The 18,198-nt window shown below is 37.6% G+C and overlaps 1 protein-coding gene across 1 annotated transcript in view; it reads right to left on the reverse strand.

Annotated features, from left to right (window-relative positions):
* Positions 1-1,742: 1,742 nt before the first annotated feature.
* Positions 1,743-18,198, reverse strand: part of LOC110160684 (amyloid beta precursor protein binding family B member 2-like) — a 45,613-nt gene continuing 29,157 nt past the window's right edge. The window contains exons 7-12 of the mRNA XM_055159542.1: positions 15,452-15,566; positions 10,533-10,608; positions 7,625-7,705; positions 7,423-7,538; positions 6,762-6,944; positions 1,743-5,532 (exon numbers count right to left, since the gene is read on the reverse strand). Coding sequence (XP_055015517.1) covers positions 5,356-5,532; positions 6,762-6,944; positions 7,423-7,538; positions 7,625-7,705; positions 10,533-10,608; positions 15,452-15,566 — 748 coding nt within the window. The 3' untranslated portion in view covers positions 1,743-5,355. The remainder of the gene's footprint in view (positions 5,533-6,761; positions 6,945-7,422; positions 7,539-7,624; positions 7,706-10,532; positions 10,609-15,451; positions 15,567-18,198) is intronic.

An 18,198-nucleotide genomic window follows, 5' to 3' on the forward strand; every position in this document is an offset into this window, starting at 1 on the left:
AATCCGGCTGATACCGCCAGTGCAGCTGAGACGCCAAACTCCGGTGAGGAGCAGACTGACATCAGTGATTTGAAATCCCAGCTGCTTTTGTCTCTTAAGGATGATATCTCCTCCATGATAAAAGAGGAACTCGCGGAGGATTTTGGCTCCATCAAGGATGAAGTGCAGTCGGTAAGAAGCGAGATTGCTAGCTGCGCGGAGACGACAAGTAAGACTGTGGCTCAGGTGAATACAAAGGTAAAGGATATCAAGGATGGGTTCTCTACCTGGAGTGATAAAGTGGCCGTGTTGCAAACAATGGTCGAGGATCTCAAAAAGGAGGTGAGCGATTTGGGAAATAAATGTGAGGACCTGGAGGGCAGGATGCGGAGATGTAATATCTGCATCATTGGAGTACTGGAGGGGCCAGAGTCAAGTACCATCATGGCTGTGTCAAAGCTGTTGAATGAGGTCCTGAATATGGGCAGAGATGTCATCATCGATCGCTCACACCAAACCAGCGGATGCAGACAACCAGGAGGGAAGCCACGAGCCATCATAGCGAAGCTGCATTACTACCAGGACTGTGTGGAAGTGCTACGCTGTGCCTGAACCTAAGCACCTCTGCAGTTGGCCTGTTGCCATTTTCCCCGATTTCAATGCATCTGTCTCCCAGGCTCGTGCTGCCTTTGCTGATGCCAGGAAGCTCCTCAGTGATCAACAGGGTGTCCGTTTTGGTATAATGTATCCAGCGTGGCTCCGTATTACGCACAATAGAGAGGAGAAGGAGTTTGTTGATGCTGCAGTTGCCATGGAGTACATCAAGAAACGTGATTAAAACCTGAGGTCCAGAACAAGATAATAATAAATAGATGCATCACAAATTTCGGGCTTCCAGTCTTTGCGCAATGCATACTGGGAAGGATTTTCTGAAAAAGTGAGCATCAAACCACCATGTTTGTTTTCCCAGTGGGATGTGTCTATTGACAAAGTCGAACTTTTCTAGGCTTTTGAACTATATCACTTTTGTTTCTGGTTCTGATACCGTCATATTTTAGTTTTGGGATTCGGACATTGTAATTGTGTGGTTGTTGGATGTCCTAACAGCGGAAAACGGCTCAAGAACTTCATAACTGCAAAAGGGAATCAGATCTGTGTGACTGCAAACTTCCATTCAAAATGTTTCCCTTCCTAGAACACAAACAGACTGAGCTTGCACTTTCTGGTTCTTGTGGTTTTACAGCAACATTACGTCTTGGTCACTTTGCAGTGGAAGGTGTTTCTTGGCGAACAGCTGGTGCCTTTCGCTTTGGCATTAACTTTTTAAAATCTTAACCAAGGTGGAGCGAGAGATCGGGGTTTTGCTTTGTTTGCTCCACATACAAAATGTTCAATACAAACTCGGGTTGATTTCTTAGGCAGTTAAAGGTTACCTTTTTCGTCCTTCCTGTGTATCAGTAGTGCCCATCGCCTTCGCCTTTCACTATTTTTCAATTACGTTGGGAAGGGAAACAGTTTGAACATAGGTTTGCAGTCACAGATCTGATTCCCTTTTGCAGTTATGAAGTTAGCAAACAAATTTCTTGAGCCGTTTTCTGCTGTTAGGACATCCAACAACCACACAATTTTGATGTCTGAATCCCAAAACTAAAATATGACAATATCAGAACCAGAAACAAAAGCGATATGGTTCAAAAGACTAGAAAAGATCAGCTTTGTAAATAGACGCATCCCACTGGGAAATCAAACATGGATCAATCATCAATCCTTCCCAGTATGCATTACGCAATGACTGGAAGTCCAAAATTCGTAATGCATGTATGGGAGCAATGCGATTCCATCACTACTCTGATTTGCTATACCAGTGGGCCACTGGTAGGCCTATATGTTCTTTTTCTTTATGTCGGCTACTGAAAAGAGAAGGTTATGCTGGATGTCATAATGTGACTCATTTTGGCAGTGTGTATGTTGCAGTATTTTTTTTTTGGACAACTGATTGTAGGTTGTATTTCAAATTTAGTGGGAGCCTACTGTGTCCTGGCTTATAGTTTACCAAACAAGCGCTAGATGTGTGGATTTAAATGGTCTAAGAGTTTTTGCAGTCATCATGTTCTGTTAGATGACAGAGTTCTGGAGATTTGCCAGACAGTTATATTTTGTATTTATTGTGAATGGTACTATTATTGCTCTTATTCCATCCTGTTTGTGTTTTTTTGGTTATATCATTTTTACTCTTAAACTTCCATTTTCTAATAATTTATTCACTTACACTGAAGTTACAAATATGACTTGCTTAAATACTGGTTGTTCAGTCAATATTGTGAGCTGGAATGTAAAATCTATGAACCAGCCAATTAAACGAGGCAAGGTTTTTGCTCATTTATTATTGTTGTTGGACAATCAAATGGATTTCCAATTGGGTTTCCCCAACTGGGATGATGCAATTTTTTTTTGTAATGTTTTTTCACAATTCCCAAACCTGGCATCTCATAATATTATTTTCAGGGGGGATCAAATTGTGTCTTATCTGCTATGGGTCGTAGTCTCTAGATCGTGCAATTCACTCATTTCTTGATACTTATGGGCTTGCTGATGTCGGGAGATTTCTGAACCCCACTTCATGAAAATACTCTTTTTTTTCTAATGTTCATAAGTCATTTTCTTGAACTGATTACATCTTTATAGACAAAAAAACTTTTACCCTTAGTAAAAGATTGTGACTGAAAAGCTACGGTAATTTCTGATCATTCCCCGGTTGTTGTCTCATTGCAGTTTCCAAACGTATACTCTAACTACTGGCCATAGAGATTTAACCTGCTGCTGCTTGCGGATGAGGAATTTACAAATTTTATACAAACTCAAATTCAACTTTTTGTTGATATCAATCAAACCCGAGATGTCTCTCACTCAACTGCCTGGGAGTCACTCAAAGCATATTTGAGGGGTCAAATAATTTCATTCTGTGCAAAACAGAGGCGTATTTCAACCGAGCACCTCACTAAATTAGCTGATCAAATTGTCAAACTTGGTATAGCATACAGTAATTCACCTACCCCCATGTTATATAAAAATAGATTACAATTACAAACTGAAAACAATCTTTGATCTAATAACAAGCTAAATTTCTCTTGTATGAACATGGGGAGAAAACTGGCAGGCTCTTAGCTCAACAGTTGTGACAGTGAACTGCTAATCAAACCACATCACAAATTAAAAATGATCAAGGGATCTAATGTACAGACAACTTGGATATGAACAAAAGCTTTTTTAAATTTTGCAAAGTGATATACAGTTGCCCCACAATAAGTGACAATTCAGACTGGGACTCCTTCTTCAATGGAATTATTATTCCTCAGCTGGAAGCAGACGCAGCAAATAGTATGAAGGAGCCACTCTCCTATGCTAAGATTGAAAAGGCCTTGAGGAGTATGCAATCAGGCAAGGCTCCAGGTCTTGACAGATTCCCGTCAGAGTTTTATAAGATGTTTGCTCCTCAAATAATCCCACTACTGAAATCTACATTTGATTAATCTTTTCAGATACAATTGTTACCACCAACTATGCGCCAAGCAGTCATCTCCCTGATCCTTAAAAAAGATTAAGATAATTTAGATTGTAGTTCATACCATCCAATTTCATTATTAAACGTTGATACCAAAATTCTCGCATAAATTTTAGCCCTTTATTTAGAAAAAATTCTCCCATCCATCATCTTACCCGGTCAAACAGGGTTCATTAAGAATAGACATTCTTTAATATTAGATGTTTGTTAAATATAATTTATACTCCATGTACAGATGAAACACTTAAAGCTGTGGTTTCACTTGACGCTGAAAAAGTATTTGATCCGGTGAGATGGGATTTTCTTTTTTATACATTACAAAAGTTTGGGACAAATTTTATTTCATGAATTAAAGTACTATACTCCTTCCCCCCAGCAGCAGTTTTAACTAATAATAATTTATCTCAATATTTTCAACTTCAGTGTGGAACACGACAAGGATGTTCACTGTCACTACTTCTCGTTGCTCTGGTTATTGGGCCTCTTGCCATTACTCCGAGACAGCGCATTGACATATCAGGTATACGTTGTGGGGATACAGAACATAAAGTGTCACTCTATGCCGATGATATGCTTCTGTTTATTTCGAATCCTTTAGAAAGTCTCGCAAATGTCCTAGATTTGCTTGAAGAGTTTGGAGCTAGTCTGGTGGCTTTCTGCACACTGTTAGCTCGTAGGAGGATTTTACTGAACTGGAAGGAACTACAACTGCCTGCATATGGGTTCTGGGTCAGGGATGCCATGTACTACACTCAACTGGAGAAAATCAGGTACACAACCAAAGGCTCAGTTAAAAATTTTTATACAATCTGGAATCCATTTTTGTCTTATTTCCAAACCATGGAAGCAAGGGAAATTGTATAAATGTAATTTAATTAATTTATCTATCATTTTTTATTTAATTATTTTAATTTTTTTATTTTTCTGTCCGGTCTATTTTCTTTTGTCATTATTTATCGATTTATATCATCAGTGTTTAATTTTGTACCTGTCTGGTTCATGTTTATAAGTTGAGGGTGGGGCTCTAGGGAGAATGATGATTTGTTGTGTAACATTGTTACAGAATATTTTTGCGAATAAATAAACCTTGAATTTAAAAAAAAAACACATTTGTACTGATTCACTCTTTAACAGCAACAAAAATAGAACATTTTGGTTTGAAAATTTTGGGGGTCAAATATTTCCTCTTTTTTTAAACTTTAAGGCATCATTCTGTGCCTTGGACATAGCTCCTGTCTTGATGCAGACCCTCGTTTTATCATCTAAGCAAAACAAATACCATCTTATCAACATAACATGCACAATTTAATCTTTCACCATGTACACCAGTCCCATTGTCCCTCGTATCTACAGTCTCCTCCTGAATACAGTCCTCTTTACAATCATTTACAAACATAAAGCTATCAACATCTTTTACCATTCTCTTTTTGGAGACTGGAGAAGAGGTTTTATGCCTGTGTTTCTCTTCAAAAATACTCAATTTAATGATGGCAGCTCTGTCTTCACTGAGGGGTACAGATCATGAAAAACAAAACAAAATCAAATAAAAGCAGTTGATGGACAGATGAAAACTCCTTGGTTGTACAAAGGACGTCAGCTCCAAAATCCACTAAGGGCAGTTTGGACAGTAGAGTTCAAAGGTCAAAGTTCACCCTACGACTCTTTCAGTAGTAATTTCTTTTTGTATTCATCATGGTTCCTTCGTAGTAGTTCACCTAACGTATTCAGTATATACATCATTGTTTACCATGGCTGGCACTGATTACATGTTAGAGTGGCGATATGGTGAGAGTGCTGTAGACACCAGTGGGAGGTCATTGTTGGGGCAGTTCGGGGGGCTGTTTTTTGGGTTTCAGAGTGTCTATGAGAGACTGCACCCCGCGCTTCACACTGGTGGTCACACGGCGCGTCACTGAGTCTGAGGAGGGAGAGGAGGAGGAGCCTGCGCGCTGAGATGGGGGTCGCGCCACAAGACACTTCTGATACCGAAGCTGGAAGAATAGAAGTTTATTCACATTGAGGTTTAAACACCATGTATAATTAAATATCAGGTTTAACAGTGTAACATTAAAGGTGCATTGTGTAACTTCTTTGGTGGAGGGTTTGTCCATTGCTTTGCCTGGAATGTATCACAATATGGTCTTAAACCATTCTATCTTCATGGAGATCAAATCAGACCAAGGTAAAGGTCAGATCTATGGAGAGGTGACCCCACTCACTGTCAGAATGGCTGTTTTTCTAGGTATTTGAGCAGTAAAACCACCTGTAACTGAATAAATGTAAAGTAGAGCTGTTTAAAGTCATACTGTGGAACATTCCAGGTGGAGTAATGACATATCCATAGAAACAAACAGGTGACGGGCCCCCAAACCAAAGTTACATAGTGCACCTTCCAGTATAATAATGTACACTAAGTAACTTTTTAATAAAGGGCCCAGGCTGTCCCCTCCTTGTCTTCATGGAGATGCTATTGCTTTGTCTGAAATGTTCCACATTATGACATTAAACATATCTACAATTTGCATTTATTAACAAACAGACCAGGCAAAGCAATAACATCCAATGGAGACAAGTAAAACAAGAAATTAGGGTAGTCTTCTCCATAATTTCTAAATATTATGTGCATGTGGAAATATACTAAACACACACAACCCCTTGATCCATCATTCACCAATGATGTCAAAATGTCAAATTGTTTAATTCACAAGCCAGCCACATATCATACTGCGATGACTTGGTAAAAGACATGGTAAAAGAAATCAAATGACTAAAGGGCTGAACAATATATCTTAAACATATTGATATTGCAAAATGTAATACAAAGTTCTCCATACTTGTTTCAGTAGATGCAAAAATGGCAGATTTTATTCACAATATTCTCATTGCCTACTCCTTTTACCCATTTTGGTCTTGGCATAAGGTTTCGTTTTAATATTGCTTGTCAAAAAAGTTTGCAACACTACATATAGTTAGCAAATATCTCTCATATCATGTGGCCCTGTGTTACATAGTGCACCTATTATAAAACACAGTATAACATCATAGTATTTGAATAGCTTACAGTAAAAATCATCATTATTTTTTGGTTTGTTAGAGGTATAATCTAATGCTTGCTTTCACTTTTCACTATAAATAGACATCTTGCTGTTCACCTCCCTGTCCCCTATAGCCTATATACTGGAGTTATTTGTGCATATACATTCATAAACATGATACTCACCACACATGCTGCCTGCACAGCCTCAGACACACAGCCTGCATTGGGGTCACACCAGAACACGTGGCATTGGAAATGCTGGTTTCCAGTGTCCATGATGAAGGCGAACGTGTGAATGTCCCGTCCCACGCCCATGAAGGACAGGAAACGCACTCGGCACTCCACCAGGGCCTCCTCCTCCTCCTCCTGACAAACAGCAAACAGGGACAGTCAGCAGTATCTATGTAATACAGAAATCATGAAATATGTAATTAAGTGACTGACCTAGAACAGTACAAATGTAATTTCTTCAGACACTATCAATACTTGTTCTACTAGGCCTACAAGTTTTAGTATTGATTATCATTAACATAATAATTTAAGTAACTACATTTTATCTTGTTGGTGTTGACCTGAAAGAAATAAAAAATATAAATATTAGCATTTTCACATAATAGTTAATTATTAGTCTAATTATTTTATATTATTTAGCTTTTTTTTTTTTTTTTTATAACTGTGACTATGATTTCCACAGATAATGTTTAATGTGTACAGTACACATTGATATATTTGCAGTATTTTTGTGGCCATTTACAGCTATTGCATATCCCCCTTTCTTGAAAGTGCTACACAGTTTGATCAGCAAACACATTTCTCTAATAAAAATTGGTCAAATGTTTCTTGCCTTTTCCTTTATGACTGATACTGTGGTGTCAGCGATGCTCAGAATGACAGGAGTCCAGTCTTCTTTGCCTGTGGAGCTTACAAGACTTTCTATGGCTCCATTTATTATGTCCATCCCTGCAGATACACATAACATCTGATAATTAGGTAAATGTACATCTAATATATTAAAGTGAGCTTATAAAAGTTATTATATATTTTACCAATGGGACGAGTTACTGATGTCACACCCAAATACAGCACGTGAAACTTCTGCACCAGCTCCGTCTTTGGCATCGGAAACTCTAAAGAGGAACAGAAATTAATAAATAATAAATACAATGTTTATAACAAGGCTAAAGATAAACAGAAAAATCCATATATGATAATTGGCCTGATCCAGAATGCGAAACAAACACTCATGAATATTTTAAAACTCCATATCGCTGCTGACATGATTAAACTATGCAAAAGTTACGCACAAACGAGATATGTGAAAGAACAGGTTCAAATAAAAGACTGTCAATAGAGAAGCTGGCAATCATAACAAATATATACTCACAATAATATGCTAATAATGTATTTCAATGAGATGACATCAAATTACAGCTTTATTGGACTGGCTGTTTATTTAAACTGAAATGTTTGAAAAGGCAAATTAGGAACTCTCATGACTTAATGTTGCAGGTTTTGTTTACAAGAATGACCCAATCACAGCATGGTCAAATAGATGTTTTACTGTGTATCAACTTATCATTTAATATATGAAAGATGGAACAATAGTTTTTGGGGGTCAATAATTATAGCAAGTGCTTTTTATATATACTAGACAGAAACCTTTTGCTACTTTTATGTACTACAATAAGATTTGAAGTATAGAGAGTTGAATATACTGTATAACTTCTGTCACTATTTTGATGCAAAATGTCTCATTTACCTATTTACCTATTTATTGCATGTTTTTATTTATTTTAACAATATTGTGCATTTAGAAGTTTTTTGGGGATAATCCTGATTTAGAATTATTGTGTAAGAGGCATTAAATATTTTCAATATTATTGTTTATCTTTTATATTTTCTTCACCAAAATAACATCAAAACATTGTTATTGTGACTAGAATACTCATAGCTAAAATATTATTTCTTATAATGGAAACATTTGAGCAATAGGAGTCAATATCCTTTACCACACAGACTTAAAGACATGGCCTTTTCTAACAAAGCAACCCTCTGACACAATCTCGTTTTTAATGATTTACGATTCTTCTTGTTGTATTCTCTATGGACTAATCAATGTACACCAGCCAAAGGTAATTGCTTTTTACTGGATTCATATATTCATAATTTCAATGTCAGAAAACCAACAGAATAAGATCTATGGCACACTCATTGCATGCATCTTAATGAGAAGTTAAAGAAAGTAAAAAACACTGAAAAGAGCAGAAACTGTCTTGATTTGATATTAGTTTGGTGATAATCGTCTCAAATATGCCCCATAACTTTGAGAAAATAAGAATGGGACATTTAAGACTCCCAGCTATAAAATGTGCTAAATAGAAAAAAGCACACAAAATTACAGCAAATCTTCTATTTGTGAATGAGTGTAAGTGATTATGAAATCCGCCAACAGAGGGTCACCACCAAGTCAACATAGTCTTGTTTTTGGAAAAAGATGTAATTATATTTTTTGGATGTAGTAGTAGTAGGAGGAGGTTAGAATTTCAATTTATGTTTTCAAATCAGCATTCAGTTCACAGTGCACATTTTAAACACGACCAGGAGCATTTGAGAAAAGACTGAAATATGAACTGATAAACTTCCAGAATCTCATGCATTTCAAAACATGTTTGTGGAAGTCTAAACTACAGATTGCACACATTTCATCCATAAAATACAGAATAATTTGTTGTTTGCACATGACCAAAATAATTTCTTGATAACTGCACCATTTCAGAGTGTTTTGATTTGATAGCAATATATTGTCCAGCCCTGCCAAACATCCACTATCATACAGTTATTAAGACAGTGAACACATGTTTAAAAGGCTCACATTACTATTAAAAACATGCCTGGAGTTGTGTTTTGTTTCAGTAACACATATTTAATACACAAACTCTGTATATTTAGGCTGCATATTTAGGTTTTAAACTCTATACCCTTTCACTAGAATTATTTGGATAATCTCAGACCTGGAATTGCCAATCTCTACTGAACAAAAGGTAAAAGGAGCTGTTAACTTGAAAACTACCGCTTCATGACATCACAAGGTGGAACAGAGCATTTTAACCTCTGGAGATGTAAATAGACTAATAATAAAGAATTACTCAAACAAAACAAATCAAGTCTGGGTATGCCTTTGATGAGGTAGCAACATTCTAACATGGCTAAAAGCTCACCAAAGTGAATTGTGCATAATATAGGACCTTTAACTAATCTTATTTAGTCAGTTCAGCCCTATTCTATTACCAGTGTTTTTAAGGGCTTTTTAATGTGCAAATGAGCGACCATGAGCAAGGAATACCCTCACAGATCAATGAGGCCTATGTCTAAACTGTGCTGTACCAGACATGTTACTCCAATACATGCTTTGATGCTGAGGTTGGGACGCCAAGCATTTTAAGTACTTGCAGCCCTTACCTCAAAGAAACACTAATTGGATTTTAATGAGTTTGCCCATGATGTAAGTGAATAGCTGATTTAAGGTTGGTCTTTTATATTCTGATGCATGGTGTTCTCTTGTACTCAGCAAATTCTACATGCTTTAGTTGAACTCGCAGTAAAGAGGAAAAGTCCCTATGTATTTTCTCCAACTATAATTATCTGGGACCGAGAGGAACAAAATCACACTACAAGTTTTGCTCTGCAGTCAGCATCATCTGTATGTAGTATCACTAGCTTTTCTATTAACAACATGCGCCCAGTGGTTGTTATTTTTTTTTGTTGAGCAGATAAGATGTTTTTAAGAAAAACCTATGTGCTTTTAAACAGGGATAAACAATGTAATGTGAGACAGGAGGCCACAGGGGGCAGAGATAGCATGAAGCTGACAAATCCAATTCCCACACAAGGGAAAAATGGGAAAACAAAAAACAGATCCACAGAAGGAAAGAAAGTGTGTTTTTTGAGTTTTACCTTGTAGTGGTACATCTGAGCCGGTCTGGGAGGAGCTGCCTGCTGCAGCCTTGGCACTTTTTCTTTCAGCCATAATCTAGATAAACATTAAAAAAAGACAGAAGTTGGAAAAAATGCTGCTACACAAATGATTTGGAAAAATATAACAGTTTTTAAAATGTGCGGATAAAGTTTTGAAGATACTGACTAAATAAGCGGTGCACAACGTAAGAATTCAAAAACTAGTTTATGTGCATAAAACCAGGGTCTGTATTTCTGGTGACTAGAAAAACAAATTAAACTGTTGAAGGCCAAAAGCATCTAAAATTAACTTTTTCTGTTTTCCCCATTTTTAAAAACAGTAAAAAAAATCAGGAGCACCGCCTTTAATTCAGCATTTCAGCATTGGTAACAGTTAGCCTGATTCAGATTAGAAACCATTTGACCTCACAGTGTTAGAATTTGTTCACTCGATAGTAGGTAGGTACTTTTTATCAGTTAACCAATCGCTGCTATTTGGTAGTCACGTGTGTATTGCGCCGCTAACGGGGCTAACTGGTATATTAAGCTTTTCCCAAACCCCGTAGGAAGAAGGGCAATAACATCTTTCTCCTTGATGAAATTCACCAAACATTCTCTTTGTTCTGGCTTTAAATCCTGTATCTCGGAAATTGTTGACAACACTAAATGTATGGCTCTTCACTATTGGTGGGTGCCTGAACTCGCACTTCCGGGGTTTTTGGGAACTGTTTATTGTATTTTGATTCCTGACCTAGTTGCTGAAGAGAAATGAAATTGAGCGGAGGTACTAGGTGGCGCCAGCCTGGCTAGTTGACAGTAGCTCAGTTGGTAGTTTTTGTCCACTGACGCACAGGTGGAAGGTGCGATTCCAGCTCCCACAGATGAATGTTGTTGTGGTGTCCTTGGGCAAGACACTTAACCCACCTCACCCCCGATGTCTGCATCCACTGGTGTATGAAAGTGTATGTGAATAGATGAGTGGTTCCTTAGTAACAGTATTTGTATTATATTTAATTTTATAAGCTTTGGAGTTTTCTAAGTTCTAGCCTGACATTTTGTACATTATGGCTGTGTTGTACTGTGCACCACATCAAAGTTAAGACAGAACTGATCGGAACAGAACATATTTCATAATTTTACCTCATGCATGGACTTATTTTTGAGTTTTTTTTTGTTTTTTTAATGACATTTTTTTGCAAGGAAACCTCACTTTTTCATTGACATGGAAAAAAAAATTGCCCACCCCTGATATAAATGGGCATAGCTAATCCACTAGCCACTGTGTTCCAAATAGGAAGTGAGCATGGGTGTGTTTTTGGCTCCAACAACATCAGCTCCATTTCACTTTGTATTGAGAAAACATCAGCCCTCTCTCTGTAAATGCTGCTGTCAGGATCTTTATTTTGATCTTAAAATGTTTGTATTAACCCACTCTACATAATCCTGGAGTTTTAGTTTTGCTATTTTGTCTATAAATCATTTCCTATTCCCAATATGGAACTAGCTCCCAACTCTCCCCAATAACTCCCGGCCTTGGTGAGCTTCATGGGTGATGTCACATTCACTCAGTCCACTTCTTTATGCAGTCTATGATTAGGACTAAACAGGATCAAACAGGCCAAAACCGCGACAACACAGAGACCAAAACTGCTCTCCGTCTATAGCCCTCTTGTGTAACTGTCCGAGCCTTGGTGCTGATATATGTCTTTGGCTGTCTGTCCTGGTCTCTGCGCAGCGAGCATGGCCCCTGCTCCAGACACTTGATTAATTGTGGGTGTCATTAATCAGAGACAGTGGTGAGTCTGCAGCCCGGCTCACAGGGGAACATGGGAGAGGAGCTAACAGGACGCTAACAGAGAGCTAACAGAGAGCTAGCAGAGCCGGAGGAACACAGCTGCAAAACTGAGGTCACTGGGTTTATCCGCTGCAGAGGAGACAAATCACGCTCAAACTGCAGTCACTTTGTACAGTTATGACTAGCGGTCAAACGAGTGCAGCCAATCTCAGTACTATTATTTTTGTAGATGATATTACACAAGGATAAGTCAGTAAAGCTAAAGAGCCCATATTAAGCTATCTTCTGATCAATATACAATATTGTTTCCTCATCACAAACATACCTGGAGTTGTGTTTTGTTTCATTCACTGCACACATAAACTCTCAGCCCTAGAACTGCCAATCTCTACTCAACTAAAAGGAGCTGTTAACTTGAAAAAACATGTGTGAATGAAAAAAAAGACCACACAACTCCAGGTATGTTTTTGATGAGGTAACAACATTATAACATGGCTTAAACATTTCAATTTAGGACCTTTAATTTTGTCGCTCACCATCAGTTTACTCAAAGTTGTATTTTGATTGACTCGTGCATGTTTGAATAATCCTGTACTGTCCAACATTCAAGGCTTGAGTGCTCAAAAATCCTGCTTTCACTGACCAATTTACCTCACCCACTTTGCTGTATTGTGTTGTGATTATTTTAAAAATGAAGACCCTGAGTGATACATGTCGGGTTATTAAAAAAAATCACACAGACACTTTTCCAGAATAAAAACACATAAATGACAATCTGCTGCTAGCTACGACAAAATGCCACCATAGCTTTAATATTAATACTACTATACTACTATTGCCATAATCTCCAACAACCTTTTGAAGATCAATACTTACATTTTTTATCTCACAGGCATATATTAGAATAGTTAATGAAGATTGTACTCAAATTAAAACATTCAGTTATTCACTTTCCCTACAGATGGTAAGTAACAGATAGACGTGTCACAATAACAAATTTTGAACCACAATATATCGCTACAGAGAAAGATAAACAATACTGAAACTACTTTAAACCACTGCCAAAATAACAGTAATGCAAAAATAATCCCAGTAAAAATAATAATGTATTTTTAAAAAATCCTGAACTGCAACAAATAAATGGAAGAATTAACCAATAACTACCCATAGAAGTTAGTTATTCTACTCTCTAGAGCTCAAATCTTACCTCATTACATATATAAAATGCAAAAATCTCCTCACTTTTGCAAAGAAATTATACACACACACAAGTATTGAGCCCCAAAAGATATTGTTCCCACTACTGACCGATAAATCGATACAGTAATTATCGCGACAGGCCTTGTAACAGATATATAGTTTGCATGAGTAAATAGGTCAGTGCGCCTCAAAGGGAGCAGAGTCTTGTGCAGGTAGATCTTCCAAGGTCAAAGCAGGCCTAAAGGACGGAGGGTTTGTCTTAACTGTATCTGTGGAACACTTAATAAAACTGTGCCTTTGTCCCTCAGAGAGTTCATAAACTTATGTTCTTACAACCCAAATCTTATCTCCACACTGCAAATGGCTTTATATCTGCGCCCCTAATCCCTCTCCTCTCCACAGATATGATCAAAACATTATATATAAATGGAGAAACATGTTATACCTGGTTTTAGTATTAGAATAAATAACTCAATACTGCAGGAGAATAAGGTAATAACAGTTGCCTGGAGACATTGACAATGCACACACTCTTTGTCACAGTTATATAGTGCTGGGGTTTTTAAGATAAGGAATAAATGTGTGAAACAGGAAAACTGGAAATCCATCAAAACAAGGAGTGTTTTTGATTTTGAACTGGTTTTGAATACTGGAAACCCACAAATCTTGAAACTTTTAACTTTTGGTAGTGATTGATGTGACTGTAGCTCAGTTAGTAGAGTGGAGTGTTTGTCCACTGATCTCAAGGTTGGCTGGCAATGCGATTCCAGCTCCAAAAGATGAATGCTGATGTTGTGCTATTGGGCAAGAAACTTAACCTACTTCGCTCCAGTGTGTGTGAATGGGTGAGTGGTTCCTTGATATAAAATACTTTGAGCGCCTTGAAGGTGGTCAAGCGCTATATAAACATGTGACCATTTATCATTGGGTCTACAAACTTGAGATTAATGTTGTAACTTATCGTCCTGTCAGCTGATAATAGTCAAGACTGTATATTTGATAATATTAACTCTTTTTGAAGCAATGGTGAAAGAAACACGGCTAAGACTGCTTCAAATCTCCCTGTAGCTCCTCAGTCTCAGATAGGGCCCATAACAAAAGAAGTCTCTTTTTAAACTAATTTAAACTAGTCCCTTACCAGAGCAGCACCAGAACGGAGCAAGCCACGCTGATGTGCGGCAAAATGTATTCACATTGCCCTGTTGATAAAAGTCCACTTTCTCTTGCTAAACATTTATTTGTATTGACAGAGAAAACCTTTGTGTCAGTTCTTGTTTCATGTGCATAGATTCAGTAATTACAAAGAAATTAACCATAAATGATACCAAGACATTTGCAGTTTCACAGTTCAACAGACAATTCTACCACTGAATCCTGCCCTGTCCTCTCATCTCAATTGTAAACCAGTGCCTCTTAAAGGCCCCATATTTCTGCATTTTCTGATCTGTATAGTTTCCTCATTAAAAACATTGGATTTATGTTTTCATTTTCATTTACACATGTTTTAACACACACAACCTTCAAATTCAGGCTGAGTTCTTCTCTTAAACTGAAAACATTCTGTTCCACCTTGTGATGTCATGTGGTCATACAGGAAGTGCTCCACTGTGTTTATAAACTTCATACACCTTCACTAGAATCATCTGGATCATTTCAGCAATGGAATTGCCAACCTCTATTGAACTAAAGGTAAAATGACATCACAAGGTGGAACAGAGCATTTTGAGATTTGGAGATGTAGACAACCTAATTATAAAAGATTGCTCAAACATGTGTGAATGAAACAAAACACAACTCCAGGTATGTTTTTGATAACATAACAGCATTATGACATGGCTTAAAGCTCACATGAGTAAATTTTATGCAATAAATAAATCATATTGCAGTGCTTATATGAAGTCTTAGATACCCGTACAGGTCTCACCTTGGTGCAGATTTCGTGGAGACTGGTGGCAATAGCGGCAGCCGGTGTATCACATCTGAACACGTGGCACTTTAACACGCGCGTGTTCTTGTCCCGCGCCACATAGGCAAAGTCCCTGAAACCATAACAAAATGTCAATAACACAACATATGTCATTTAGAAAAAGCATTGAGAAAATTAGGTGAATTGGGAATCATAAGGACTGGTCATTACTTAGCTTAATGTATTTGTAATTGAGTGTTTGCATAGTAAAATTGTTATTTGTTCCACCTCACAGCTTTTACCTCATCTCATATATAGCGGTTATGGCTATGTATAAGCGTTTTCATTTAATTTTATTACACCTAAAACTGCCACCAAGAGCATTCACAGCAAATTGAGTTTACATCCAGTGTCATGTGCAGTAGTTTGGACATGATTGTAGAATAAAATATTGCTTGTAAATGGTTCTTTCCTATATTTCATTTTCTCTTGACCAAATAATTGTATGGAAGAGGTTTTAAACTTCTAGGAGGTTTAACTGGGTGAAACTACATTAGTCAGTGGATGGTCTACTCATTTATGGGCTCAAGTGTGAAAAAAAAAAAGAAATATTTGGCAAGTATTTTTGCTGAAAATATTATAATAATTCAACACTTATGCATACACATACAGCAGTACTTAAATTGTTATGATTGTCTAATTTTAGGAAACTATTACTACTAGGGATGCACCAATCTAGCCTTTTCTGTTCCAATACCAATATTGATACTTTTGATTTAAGTAGCTGCCGATACCCGATATCAACTGATATCAGTGCAGAGACTACTACTCTACTACACAACTACTATTACTGCTGCTTCTACTTTATTTAATTCAGTACATGCAATTAAGCTACTTTTATTGCTACTTTTTACTTAACTTATAACCACTCATTAGGCCTACTGTTACTACAAGGACTAATACAAATACAGAAATACTTGAATAAGGATGTTTAGGTTACGGTAAGGTGTTCATACTTGAAAAAAGCATCCAAATTGTGACTAAAGTGGGACTAAATCTGGACTGGATCAGTCCTTAACCAGGACTAGAATAGTATATAATTAAGCTGGCGTTCACTTCATCAGCTTGATCCTGGCTTGGTCCTAATTTGAGTCCAATATGTAAATAGACTTTCTCTCCATCTCTCTAACAGCCAAGACCCAGAAGAGCCTGGGTTTCAATACTTCAAATACGACCAGTAATTTCATGCACAAACCGAAATATTACATTAATCACAAGCAGCTCTTAGTGTTTATGATCCCTTTGTGCGGCTGTCTCCTCTGCCTAATTGCCCGCTCACTTTTGGGGTCGATAACGCTCCCGAGTGTGGCCAGGCGGGAGAGATGTATGCGGTTGGATATTAGCGAAGCGTACACAGCATCTCTCTTTCTCTGCTCAGGGACATTTAAACTCTGCATTCCCCGACCAGCGTGAGTGGCCTTGGCAAACGCTACACAAATGACTCTTTTATGGCTCTCACTGTGGGATCAAAATGGCATAAAACAGCAAGCAACTCTCAACAGGAAATAGCCAGTGGTCAAAGTATGATTTAACACCTGTGATGTGGGCATTCATGGTTACAGTGGTACAGTAAAGAGTAAGAATCACTCAAGGCAAAACATGGAGGTGTAGAGGGACAGATGAGACGGATGGTGTTTTGAAATGGAGAGTACAGGAAGCAGTTACCTTTCTCTGGGTCCAGTGAAAGCGATGGAGGCAAAGGGTGAGAAGGAAAAAAGGAAAAAACAGTTCAGGTTAAGTATGGAGTAAAATGTATCATGAAAATGTTTGCCAAAATCCATAGCAATCCATAAGTTTCAGAGTAAAAATAAGACTATTGACATAGTGATTAAAAGGCCTACATTATATCCTATAATGTTGTTTCCTCATTGCAAACATACCTGGAGTTGTGTTTTGTTTCATTCACACATGTTTAATACACAAACTCTCTATAGATTTCTCTAAACTGAAAAAACTGCACCTTCTGATATCATGTGGTAATACAGGAAGTACTCAGCTGTGTTTTAAACTCCATATACCTTCACTAGAATCATTTGGATGATTTCAGTCCTGGAATTGCCTATCTCTATTGCACTAATGGTAAAATGTAGCAGAGCATTTTGAGCTTTAAAGATGAATAATGAAGGGTTACTCAACCATGTGTGAAACAAGCAACAAAGCAGAACTCCTGGTATGTTTTTAATGAAGTACATTGTAACATAACTTAAAGCTCACAAGAGTAAATTTTGTGTAATGTAAGACCTTTCACAAAGAAGTTCAACAAGACAAATAGAACTCACAACCAAATCCATGCACGCAATTCCCAAAATGACACAGCACATCCTCACTGTTTTAAGCATATCTACATTCAAATGAACACAGACTTTTCCCCTATCCAGTACAATCCTGCACCTCTAAATTTCTGAGCTTGCCTTTAATCTGCCTCTCTCACCTCCTCTGACGCGCGACAGGAGGAGCCCCCGGAGAGAACAAAGTCTGATCCGTATCAACTACATCTCTCCCATTTAGCTCGACTACAAAAGCAGCACCACTATCAAAAGGACTAATTTACACAATGACAATCTTTGATTTCCTGATGATCTGTTTAGCATAAGGTTTGGTGTGTTTGTGCAAATGAGTCGCATCTGATGTGTTTTTTCAATGACTCTTCACTGCACAAACTTCACTTGCCGCCCACACAGCTGCTCTGACTTAGATTTCTGGAG

The sequence above is a fragment of the Boleophthalmus pectinirostris genome, unplaced genomic scaffold (genome assembly GCF_026225935.1).
Source record: "Boleophthalmus pectinirostris isolate CB_2022bp ecotype Guang Dong unplaced genomic scaffold, ASM2622593v1 HiC_scaffold_23, whole genome shotgun sequence".
Lineage (NCBI taxonomy): Eukaryota > Metazoa > Chordata > Actinopteri > Gobiiformes > Gobiidae > Boleophthalmus > Boleophthalmus pectinirostris.